Source organism: Pelodiscus sinensis, chromosome 2, assembly GCF_052426305.1.
Source record: "Pelodiscus sinensis isolate ZL-2025 chromosome 2, ASM5242630v1, whole genome shotgun sequence".
Classification (NCBI taxonomy): domain Eukaryota; kingdom Metazoa; phylum Chordata; order Testudines; family Trionychidae; genus Pelodiscus; species Pelodiscus sinensis.
Window position 1 is genome coordinate 35,693,246 of NC_143053.1, and position 12,958 is coordinate 35,706,203.

Genomic DNA, 12,958 nt, shown 5'->3' on the forward strand with positions numbered 1-12,958 from the left:
TGCAATTATCATAATTAAGAAATTATTTGGGGAAGTCTGATTATCTATATTTAAAGTTGAAAAGTGAAGAGTGTTACAAAATCTGATTAAACAATTCTCAGTTTGTACTTTCTGAAGGGAGAATTGAGCAAGAGTCACGACAGAATGTAACGTGGACGTTACCCATAAGCTGAAACTGGGAACTTCAGAGTCATTAGATTGGTAACAACATGACAATTATTGCTTTCAAGACCTAAACTCTTCTGATATAGAAGCTAACTTCAAACAAGGTAATTTAATCAGAACACAGTAAGACTCGTGAATCACACACATAGTTTAAAATTGGAAGCCATTTGTGTTTACTTCTGAGATGTCTGGAGTTGAGTTTTTTTTTTTTTAAATGAAAGTCAGATATTTAACTTGGTAAAACTGAAGATAACACATTTCAGGCTACTTACTAATAACATAGATTAATTCTTTCTCTGTTTCAAAGTGAGATGAACTGCAGCTCTAATTGTCCAATCTCATTCTAACAGCAATGCAGCATAGAAAAACTACAGTTATATAGCAGAGGACTGGGAAAGAGAAACATGAATGGCACACATTTTGCTATATTTTTGTACAGTGCCATTGCAAGAGAAATTCATGGCTGAACATCCAACAGTGTTCACAGCTGTTTACTGCTAGTTAAGACAATGTGTCTCAAGGCACTCAACAGCCGTTGCCCATTGTATTCAACACAGAACATCTTCAAATTTTAAGTGATCAGTCACAGTTAAAGTGCAGCAAAGTATTGTCAGGTCCATCTTCACTTTAATTCATTAATTGACACAATTTTTTGTGATTCTTCTGTCGCTGTCAATTTGTCTGATGCTTTTTGTAACATTAATGGTAACTTCTTTTGTGGGCATTTTCTTGGTGTCCCATTTAGCCTGTTAAAAAGTTTGAAACAATATAGTGAGCTTGACACTGTCAGCAAACTGTGACATTTACAACAGCTATCTGAGTTTTAACAAAATAAATATGCTAAATACACAGAAAGACCAAGTGTTCACCCATTTTTGTAATCTGGCATACATTTTTAATTACGCACAGCAGATCTATCTGGCCTCATCCAAAGTTGATTGACATAAAGAGAAACATTCCCTTTGTCAGTGGGCACTGGACCAAGCCAATAAATCATTTTGACCAACATTAATGCTGCTGTGCATTGATTGAAAAATGTCTCCCCCTCAACAATGGGACTAGTTTTAGCCCATGGATGGCACTGGGGGGGCTCCCATTGGAGAATATGGCAGTTGAGCAAATTTTGTTCGAGACAGAATTTGACCTTAGTTTTGTCTAGGTTTCTGCTGATCTTAAACCAGAATAGGTTTTTTCAGAATTAGTTTAGATTTGTATAAAAAGAGAATTAAGTCCAATATACATGATACAGAACTGTACCAAATCACTTCCAAAGAATACAGAACTTTACAATACAGTCCTCAATAAAGAAAAGTCACTCCATTTTAAAAGTCAGAATACATAAATAATTTATTTTATTTGCTAGCAACAAATCTGATCCTGGTAATACCAATTGTCCCTTAACAAGAGGTTTGATCCCCTTAAAGTGAACGGGCAAACTTTCTTTGTCAATGAGAGCTTTTTGCTAATAAACGTTATATGGGTACTTCTGATGGTGTCCTAGTTCTTCTGGATCAGCCCAGAATATGGGACTGCACAAGGAAAAAGCTATATCTTAGACACCACTATGAGCACACCTCAGTCAAAGCTCTCTTTTCCAGGAGCATGCTGCAAGCTGCCTTTTACAAGATGCAGTAGCATTCTCCTCTTGCATCCAATCAGCTCTGCTGGCCAACCTGTGAAGGTGTAAAGTCCTTGTTGACCTTTGGTCTATCCCAGTATGGTCATTCTTATGTGCTTATGACCAATATTCTCACATTATTTCCTTATGCTCCTCCGTCTCTCTGCCTCTTGTCTTGGAGGATGATGATGATTAGCAATTATCTATATTACTATAACATCCTGGAGCCATTGTCATGGTACTTGCTGTGCTATACTAACATGGAACAAGAAGTCAATCCCTGCCCTAATGAGTTCATAATCTTGGTATAAAACAAGAGACAACAGATAGATAAAGACAGGCAGTCTGTAAACTCATTGGGACACAATGTCTCTTTGTTCTGTGATATCATAGTACCGAGCACAATAACCTCTTGGTCCATGAACTCCTGGGCACTTCAGTAATACCACTAATAATGAAGGCTCTGTGGTTTTTGTCATGGAGGTCGTAGAAGTTACAGATTCTGTGACTTCTTCTAACCTCTGATTTCTACAGTGACCAGATGATCCATTTTTAAATGAGGTTGTAACAGAATGCTGAGGCCTAATAGATGGGTCAGCACTTTAATGACGGTAGCTTCAGTTAGTTTCCGCAGCAACAGCTGATTGAGGAAACAGGGAGGAGTTAGCTAATCAAATGAGGAAACTGGATGAGTTAAGGAACTAATTGGCTCATCAGATGACTAGCTTGGTAAAAAGCAGGAAAGAAGTGTTAATGGGGCAAGGCAGGGCAGCTGTGCCCAGACAGAAGAGGCTCCCAAGAAAAGGATCCTCTTTTTCCTCCCAGAGCTCTGATAAACAGGAGGCAGGGGCTACGTCTACATTGGCAAGATTTTGCGCAAATACCCTTTAATGCAAGAGTTTTTGCGTTAGAGTATTTGCGCAAGAGAGCGTCTACGCTGGCATGTGCCTTTACGCAAGAGCATTCGTGCCAGTGTAGACACTCTCTTGCACAAGAAAGCGCCGATGGCCATTTTAACCATAGGGCTTTCTTGCGCAAGAAATTCATGTTTCCTGTCTATACTGGCCTCTTGCGCAAGAACAGTTGCGCAAGAGGGCTTATTCCTGAGCAAGAAGCATTGATTTCACACATTAGAACGTCAGTGTTCTTGAGCAAGAACTCCCTGCCAGTGTAGACAGGCAGCAAGTTTTTGCGCAAAAGCATGCCAACGTAGACACAGCCTGAGGGTAATAGTACTACAGGAATTAGAAATGTTCTACTGTAGTGTTTTTCAAACTGCTTTGTGGAGCCCCAGAGCTCTGTGAGACATCTCCAGGGGCTCAGTGAAGTTGATAAACTGGAAACTTGGTAGGTACAACACATACAATCAGTGGACCGCTGGGGCGCTGCATACATTTTTATTTATCCGGAGCCCAAAAAGTTTGAGAACTGCTATTCTACTGAATTAGAAATGTTCTACTGTACAAGTGTTGGCTGGAGGGCCTTGAATAAATTATATAGTCTGAGCACTTTCTGTGGTGAACAAAGAAAGGTGAAGCATGTGTCCCATTAGAGATCCTTCTCTATTAACCTCTGCTCATGTATATTAATCTGATTATTTTAACAGGAGACGTTATGGGCTTTTTCCTCAAGGTGAGATTTAAATACAGTATATACTATGGATGAGTACTGTACAGGCAGTCCCCGAGTTACGCGGATCCGACTTATGTCGGATCCGCAGTTACGAACAAGGATTTTCTCGCCCCGGAGGACTGGAGCGGCGGGACGCCTGGTCCCGCCACCTGCTTCCTCCGGGGCGAGAAAAGCTGCTCCCCATCTCCCTGGTCTGCTGGGGGAGCCAGCAGACCAGGGAGACGCTGAGCAAAGCCGCAGAGGACCTGGGCCGGACCCGCGGCGCTTCCAGATCAGCTGGAAGCGCCTCAGGTCCAGCCCGGGTCCTCCGCCGCTTTGCTCCGCGTCTCCCTGGTCTGCTGGGGGGGGGGGGGGCGCAGCTAGTGCCCCCCCCCCAGCAGACCGGGGAGACGTGGAGCAAAGCCCGGGGCCTGTGGTAGAGCAGGTAGGGCGCTGCCGGTTGGTCCCGCAGCACCGCTCCTTGGCGCTACTGGACCAACCTGGCAGCACCCCAGCTGCTCTGCCCCAGGCGTCCCCAAGTTAGCCGCTGCTGAAACTGACCAGCGGCTGACTACAGGAAGCCCGAGGCAGAGTTGCTCTGCCCCAGGCTTCCTGGAATCAGCTGCTGATCAGTTTCAGCAGCAGCTGACTTGGGGATGCCTGGGGTTCTTAAGTTGAATCTGTATGTAAGTCGGAATTGGTGTCCAGATTCAGCCGCTGTTGAAACTGATCAGTTTCAGCAGCGGCTGAAACTGGATGCCAGTTCCGACTTACATACAGATTCAACTTAAGAACAAACCTACAGTCCCTATCTTGTACGTAACCCAGGGACTGCCTGTATATATATTCCCCATGCAAAATAGAGGTTTATCTTTTGGGAAAACTAGTGATAGCAGTTGCCTCACTGAGCTACTCTAGTAGTCGATTCCATAGGCAGGAAATTTACTGTGCATTATTTTCAATGATTTGTTTCTTGTGTTTTATGAAATTGTTATTCTGCCCTTAATTTGAATAATTCAAGTCTTTTTCTGTCTTTTCAGACTATATAATATCCTCATGTTACCTTTCTTAAGGTGTGATGTGATCTATCTGGACAAAATAAATGAGGGCACACCAGTGTTTGAAATGGTCTTATTATATTATCTCTGTTTTAATTCACTTATTTGCCTTTTCAAATGTTGCTATGAACCTGGCAAACATTTCATTTGTTGAATGGCTAATGAAGCTGAAATCCTCTTCCTGCAGGTTATTTAGATTAGCCCAATGTTGCCTTCATTTCCACAAGTGTAACTACTTTGGAAGCCAGTGACAGTTACATCCATGGAATTGAGGACAAAATTTGGCCCTTAGCTTTGCCAATGTACATTATATTTATCTAATGTGTTCACACCCATCTGGTATTTCTTATAATTTGATTATTTAATTCATTAAAGAAACTTAATGTCAATCAGCAAACTTCAACTCCCAACGCACTTTCTCTGGATCTTTCATTCAATATAATCAATCCTGGAACCAATATTAACCCCTTAAGTATCCAACTGTTGTATTTTCTTCATTATTATTAATGTTTAATATCATTTTAAGCCCATATCCTTTTCATTTTATTCACATACACCTTTGCTGGTACTACAGTTGTTTCAGCAAGACAACAGAAGAATAGATATTTGAAAAAATACGAATACTTCACTTAGCAATTATCATCAGTGTTCCCTCTAAGGTGCATGGCAGCACAGCCCCACAGCTGTTTAATGAGCCCTGCCCAGCCAGGGGCACAGGACTTGTGCAGTTCCTTGCTGAGGACAGAACAGCGAGTCACGCCTAGCCAGCAGGGATATATCCCCTCCCTACCTGCAGGGTAGGGATCATTAAGCAGCTGTGGGGCTGCACAGTTTAGAGGGAACACTGCTTGTCATCTCAATGAGACTTATTCTGATTTTAAAGATGGGGAAATTGAGTCATGGCATGAGCAAGTGACACCCAACAATATAACCCAAGTGTCCTGAGCCCTCTTCAGTGCTGTACATTAGATAACATGACCTCTCAATAGAGATAGAATCTTTTAAGTAGGATGAGCAAGATTTGACTTAGTATAAACCATCTTAGTGTAAAACTCTATGCACTTGGATATAACAAGATCTGATTGCATGCATCTTTATTTCCCAGAAAAAGGTTGAAGATTGAATGCATTTCAAGCCAATGACAGAGGGCCCTATTCAATAATCCATACTTATTTGAGTAGCCTCATTGAAGTCACATGATTGAAGGGTTGCAGGAATTGGTCTATTATCTCTAGTAGCACTAAATAAAATGAAAGATGACATGAGTGAGTAATACTTTTACTGTATTAACTTCTGTTGGTGAAAAACTTTCAAGCTTACATTAAGCTCTTCTTGATATGTCTGTATTCTTGCTTATAAAAAAAATAAGAATAATAAATCAGTTCTATCATTTGTAGAATAGAATTCTGAAATTCTGCCCACTCTTACAGAGTGGATGTTATAATTACACTGATTCTGTTACACCATCCTCTATTTGTTAGATTTTCTCCATGAACTCATGATTATGATAAGCATTTGCATTTTTCATTTTCGGCAATCCTCCTGTGGCTCTTGAAATCATATTGACATGGAATGTGCTCCTGTAGCCCTGCTACTACAATACCTAAATGGAAAGACACAACGGGATGTGTAGGTCACGGGAATATATCCATGCTGCGGAAGCAGTGAATGAGGAATAATATAGTACAAGGAGGCTTAAAATAAACACACACATACTATTGTGTTTGCTGGTAAAGAAACAATAGTTAAGGTTGAGATGTGGCTTCCATTCTAAATTCCCCTTTCCAGGTGCTCGGTGTTTTCTCAAATTTCATTTGAGATCTCATCTCAAAGGTAAATATATGAGAGAACCTGTCTGATGATCCTACTGTACAGTGGGGTAAGGGGCTCTGGATCTGTCCCCTGTCCACAGTTAAGCACCCAGTCAGAAAATGTAGCTTCAGAATCTGCCTCTCCTCAGAACTACAGCTTCTCAGACAATATGCTGTGGCTGAGGTGTATTTTATCATATTCTGAGATGTTAAATGGGGTTTAATTGTAAAATGGAGAACTGTCACACAAATAATCCTAGTACCATTGAAGCTAGCTCTAAAAATCATGGAACATAACTTTATACCTCTGCTGTTCTGAAGCCATTCTGTTTCTGTGTTACAGTTCCAGAGGCATGGGCCATAGGTTTTGTACACTGAGTACCACAGCTAGTTTTCTTCTCAGTGTTAATTATTCCACTTGCAGTTGAAGACATGGGGATACAGGTCTGAGTTGATTTTTCATCCTCCAGCATACCTTGTAAGAAGAACACACACAATCACAAACTGAACCTTACAACAAGTGTTTACACTAACGACAGATAATCTTTTGCATTATATAACTATTACATAACTTTTAACAAAAGAACACTTGCAGCTTGAAACCTAGTTTATATAAAACAAGGAGTTAAAAGTAGTTTTAAAGAGCAAAGCTGCCTGTGACTCCCTCCTAGTTTTGTGAGTTTTACCTTAACATTTCCCTGTCTTAACATTGCTTCTCCCATCATATGTTTCTGTGGGTCTTTCACACAGTGACAAAGAGGATATGAGCTTACAGGGGCCCTGATCCTATAAGCCACTGACCTTTCTTTCACTTTAGAGTCCTGTTGACTTCATGGGGACAGGAGTTTGGCCATGCAGAGTGACTTACAAGTCTAACTGACTGTACAAGGAAACAAAGATCCTGACCGTACAGAAAGTACTATCAAATTCATAAAAAGGAAGACTTTGGGGAAAAAAACTAGAAACATCTCTTGGAGTCACCTTGAATCCCTTTTAGTTATAGTAATCTTAGGGGTTACTTATAAAAATGGTAGCTAGAAAATGTTCCAATAAAATATATGTATGTATTTAAGGGTACCCTTAATTTCAGCTTTGTCCACATATTCATTCTGCTGATACCATTATTGGACCTAACCAAGTGAGTTATAAGATCAAGAACACATATTCCTGCGCATCCAGAAATATAATCTACGCTATCATGTGCCGAAAGTGTCCGTCTGCTATGTACATTGGACAAACATCTCAGACACTTCGCCAAAGGATTAATGCCCACAAAACAGATATCAGACAAGATCACAAAGAGAAAACAGTTTCTTGCCACTTTAACCAGAAAGGACACTCTCTAAATGACTTAGCCACCTGCATTCTGCTACAAAGACCTTTTACATCTGCACTTGAAAGGGAATCCTCTGAACTGTCATTCATGTTAAAATTCGACACTTACCAACAAGGACTTAACAAGTCTTTGAACTTTCTCACCCATTACCAAGACAGTTTCCCCAATTATCACCTGTAATACCATTAACTCACAAACATCCCACTCTCCCTACCTTTAATATCAGCAATTCACAGACACTTACCTTCCTTCCTCCCCCTTCCCACCCCCCCGCATCCCCCTTCTGTTCTGCAATGTGATTTGTCCTTTTCATATTTGTTCATTTTTTTAAATTGTATCCTTTGGTATATATGGTTGTGACTACTTTCTTCCACTATTTGATCTGAGGAAGTGGGTCTGGCCCACGAAAGCTCATCATCTAATAAACCATCTTGTTAGTCTTTAAAGTGCTACATTGTCCTGCATTTTGCTTCAACTACCCCAGACTAACACGGCTACATTTCTATCCTTAATTTCTGAGGACTTATTGCATAATAATCACAAACACATTTGATCAAAACATTTGCCCATGTGTAGTCAAATTATTAATCAATTTATTTCAGATCAATTGAATGTACTGCAAAGCAAACAGAACAAAATGATACAGGTTGGCTTAAAGGAAACAGTCCATTAACAGAACTAAATGATCATTTATAATAAGCCCACTTCATTAAACTTCTAGTTGCAATTCTGGGTCTCAAATCTGATTTATGGCTCTGGCAAAAGTTATAACAAGGGGCAGGGAGAATAAGGCTAGATATGTCACTTTGGCTACTGTAACTTTCGTTCAAAAATGCTTAACCAATTCTATTTATAAAGAGGCTTGCTTACATGGCAAGAGGAAAAAAATCTTATTTTATGGCTTTACAAATGCTGTGGTCCCTAGTTAGAGAAGTAAGAGTGTGTACACAGATATAAAGGGAAAATAATTGTGAAGAACTATCCATAAAACATTACTATTTGAACTATGCATTGCATCACCAAACCCACTGTTATAAATCCGATATGAATTCAAGTGCAGCATTAAGAATACGACAAATAAGGAGAAGTAGCTCTGTATTCTTGCCCAGAAATCTGCAGGGAATAAACCTGACAGGAAAAGCTGCATCATCAACAGAAAGAATTTTCAGTAGCAGGTTTCCAAAGGAACATAAGAATGGCTATACTGGGTCAACAGTCCATCTAGCCCAGCATCCTGTCTGCCAACAGAGGCCGATGCCAGATGCTCCAGAAGGAAGGAACACAACAGGTAATCCTCACGTGATCCCTCCCCTGTTACTCATTTCCAGATAAACAGAGGCTAGGATATCATTCCTACCCATCCTGGCTAATAGCCATTGATGGACCTAGCCTCCATGAATCTATCTAACTCTTTTTTTAATCCTGTTAAATTCCTAGCCTTCACTGCATAATCTGGCAAGGAGTTCCAAAGGTTGACTGTGTGCTGAATGAAGAAAAACTTCCTTTTGCTTGTTTTTAAACCTGCTGCCTATTAATTTAATTTGGTGAAAGGAAATGACTGTGAGAAGTAAAAGCAACTGAAATAGCAACAGAAGGACAAATCAAAATAGTTGTCCAAGCTGGAAGAAAAAGTCCCACCCACATTTCCAGTCTTTGTGATGAAAGTGGCATAATGCGTGAGAAATGTTAATAAAAATATATTGTATTGCATTTTTCTAAACTGCCAGCAGATGGAACTAGAACTTCCATGTACCAGTTTCTCTGTAGGACTGTCCTCTGAAAAAACAAATCAGAAAAATCCAAATAATCTTGGTTTGTATAAATAAAACATGGAATTGGCTTTTTTAACATTAATATTGCCATTTATGTAAAAAAAAGTTAAAGTCCCTAATGCTTAGAAGTTGTCATTTTCTGTGAGAGGTAAAAATTGGTGTGTCTCTCATTTCTGCATATGTCGGTAACAAAGAACTTCAGAGGCAATCCTGGAAATTACAGACAGGTAAGCCTGACTTCAATATAGGGCACATTGATAGAAACAAAAGTAAAGAACAGAATTATCAGACACATAGATTAATATGATTTGTCAGGGACAGTCAACACAGATTTTGTAAAGGGAAGTCATGCCTCTTAGAATTCTTTGAGGGAGTCAACAAGCATGTACATAAGATGCTTAAGCCAGCATACTTGGATTTTGAGAAAATCTTTGACAAGATTCTCATCAAAGGCTCTTATAGAAACTAAGTTCCAATTGGGATAAGAGGGAAGGCCGTCTCATGGATCAAAAACTAGTTGAAAGACAGGAAACAAAAGGTAAGAGGAATAAATGAGTTATTTGGGATTGGTTCTGGTTTGAGCAGAGGGTTGGACTAGATGACCTCTCTTCTAACCCTAATCTTCTATGATTCTATGAAATGGCCAGTTTTATCATTGACTATTCAGAGAAGTTAAGAGTGGGCACCCCCAGGATCAGGAGTAGGAGGACCTGTGCTGTTCAACATATTTGTTAAAGATCTGAAAAAGAGGGTTAAAAATGAAGTGGCAAAGTTTGCAGAAGACACAAAATTATTCAAGATAGTTACGGTAAGTCCAAAGCAGACTGTGAGGCATTACAGAGGGATCTTGGCAAAAATGGCAGAATAAATTAATCACAGATAAATTCAAAGTAATGTACATTGGAAAAAATAATCCCCATTATTTACGACAGGTTCTAAATTAGCTGTTACCACCCAACCAAGAGATCTGTGAGTCACTAGGCTAGTTCTCTGAAAACATACATTCTGGCTACACTGCTGTTGTTTTGTGGAAGAGGCTATCCAAATTGCTCTCTCATCTGCATATCTTTCCATTCTTTTTGCAGAATAAGTTTTTCGCAAGATCCTGTAAACCTCCATTTCTGAGGAACAAGGGATCTTGCAAAAAAGGGTTTTTTTTCCTGACAAATGGCCCTATTTACACAGGGCTTTTTATCATCAAAACCTCTTTTGCAAAAAGAATCGGAAGATAGGCAAATGAGTGTGATTTGCATATTCTCTTCCGCAAAAAACCAGCAGTGTAGCTGTAGAGTCACTATGTAGCAGTGGTAAAAAATGCTAACAGTACTCTACCAACTATTAGGAAAGGGATAGAAAGTAAGACAGAAAATACCCCTAATATAATATCCCTGGTATGCCCGCACCTTGAACTCTGGGTCCAGTTCTGGTTCCTGCCTCTCAAAAAAAATTTAGTGGAATTGGAAAAAAATCATAGAAGGGCAACAAAGATGATAAAGGGTATGGAATAGCTTCAAGGAGAGATTTAAAAGATTAAGGTGATTAATCTTAGTTATTTTTTCTAAGGGGGATATGATCAAAGTCTACAAAATCATGAATGGTTTAGAAAAACTGAATGGAAAAGTTTGTTATTTACCCTTTCACACAATACAAAAACCTGAAGAAATTCATAGGCAGCAGGTTTATTAAAAATAAGAAGAAATACTTTTTACACAACACCCAATTAACCCGTGGAACTTATTCCCCTGGGATGCTGTGATGGTCAGTATAGATGGGTTGACAAAAGACCCGGCTAAGTTCATCAATGGTTGTTAGTCAAGATCGGGGTGAGCAACAATTTTTACTGGAGGGCCACTCCAAGATTTTGACAAGTGGTCAAGGGACACACTTATGTGGAGGGAGTGTGCAGTGTGGGATAGAGATAGGGGACTGGGATGTAAGAGTGGGTCAGAGGTCTGAGAGGGAGTTTAGGTGAAGGTGGAGGCTGTGATCTGGGGCAGGGGTTTGGGGTGCACAGTCCAGTAGGAGGTATAGGTGCAGGAGAGGCTTTTGCCCTGGGGGAGGGGCTCTAGGAGGGGATGTAAGGTCTGGGAAGGAGTTGTGATGATGGGTGAAGGGGGTGCAGAGGCTTTGGGTGGTAACCTGAGGCAGTGGAATGGGGTGCAGGGTCAGGGAGGGTGTATAAGTGCAGGAGAGGATTCTTTCATGGGGAAGGAGTGTAGGAAGGGATGGAAGGTCGGGGGGGGGGTTGTGACACGGCAGAAGTGGAAAAAGGGGTACAGCGGGTTTGAGTTGTAGCCTGGGGCAGGCAGTCAGAAGGGAAAGAGGGGGTGGGATGCCAGAGGCAGGCTCTGGTTGGGAAGCGCTTACCTGCAGAAACCTGAGGCAGACTGTTTGCAGCTGGCTACTCGCTGCTCCAGGTGGCTCCGCTCTGCATGGGGGAGGGGGGGGGAAGGGAGAGAGAAGCCTTCTCACATTGCCCTGCTCCCAGAAAAAATTCTCAGCTCTCAGCCAGAAACTAAGAGATTGGCCAATGGGAGCTAAGATATTTTGCTGGGGGGAGGAACAGCATGTGAGAGTCTCGCCCCTCCCTCTCCAGCCGTCCACAGTGGAGAGCAGCTGGCTTTTTAAAGTGTGAGCCCCTCTCTACCTAAGGATTCCGGCAAGGCAGCTGTAGGCCGGATCCGGTGGCTTGGTAGGCCAGATTTGACCCGCTGGCAGCCTCTTGTCCACCCCAAGATGGTCAAGGATGCAACTCTATGTTCAGGACAGCCATAAATTCTGGCCCTCAGAAGCCAGGAGTGAGAGACAGGGGTGGATCACTCCGTAGTTGCCTGGTTCTGTGCACTCCCTGAGAACATTTGGTATGAGTCACTGTTGGCCTGAAGATACTGGCCAAGATGAACCATGTTCTGACACAGTGTAGTGCATTGATACTTCCCCTCATCTCTTGCACCATCAGGAAGTCTACTTCAGCAGCTTGCAGTTTAAATCTCTCACCTCCCTGCTGCTCTCCAGTCAAAGGTGTACAGCAGAGTAATAGTAATAAGGCTACTCTTTTTTTCTTGGTCCCAGTCACCTGGCATGGGACAGGATTATAAAGAAATCTTGACTACTGTTGCACATTCAGATGATTTGCAGGAAGTGACACAGGAAGCCAGTTAGTTATTTAGGAACAAGGGCTCAAGTACTGTTTGGCTGTGTCTAGACTGGCCAGTTTTTCCAGAAAATCAGCCACTTTTCCGGAAAAACTTGCCAGCTGTCTACACTGGCCGCTTGAATTTCCACAAAAGCACTGACTTCCTACTGTAAGAAATCAGTGCCTTTTGCGGAAATACTATGCTGCTCCCGTTCAGGCAAAAGTCCCTTTTGCACAAAACTTTTGCGCAAAAGGGCCAGTGTAGACAGCTGAGATTTGTTTTGCGCAAAAAAGCCCCGATCGTGAAAATGGCGATCGGGGCTTTTTTGCGCAAAAGCGCATCTAGATTGGCCACGGCCGCTTTTCTGCAAAAAGTGCTTTTGCGGAAAAGCGTCCGTGCCAATCTAGACGCTCTTTTCTGAAAGTGCTTTTAACGGAAAACTTTTCCGTT

The 12,958-nt window shown here is 41.4% G+C and overlaps 1 protein-coding gene across 1 annotated transcript in view; it reads right to left on the reverse strand.

Moving 5' to 3' along the window:
* Positions 1–314: 314 nt before the first annotated feature.
* The window catches only part of BAALC (BAALC binder of MAP3K1 and KLF4), a 39,292-nt gene continuing 26,648 nt past the window's right edge, over positions 315–12,958 (reverse strand). The window contains exons 2-3 of the mRNA XM_006122398.5: positions 6,569–6,738; positions 315–911 (exon numbers count right to left, since the gene is read on the reverse strand). Of these exons, the coding sequence (XP_006122460.2) occupies positions 801–911; positions 6,569–6,738 (281 nt within the window). The 3' untranslated portion in view covers positions 315–800. The remainder of the gene's footprint in view (positions 912–6,568; positions 6,739–12,958) is intronic.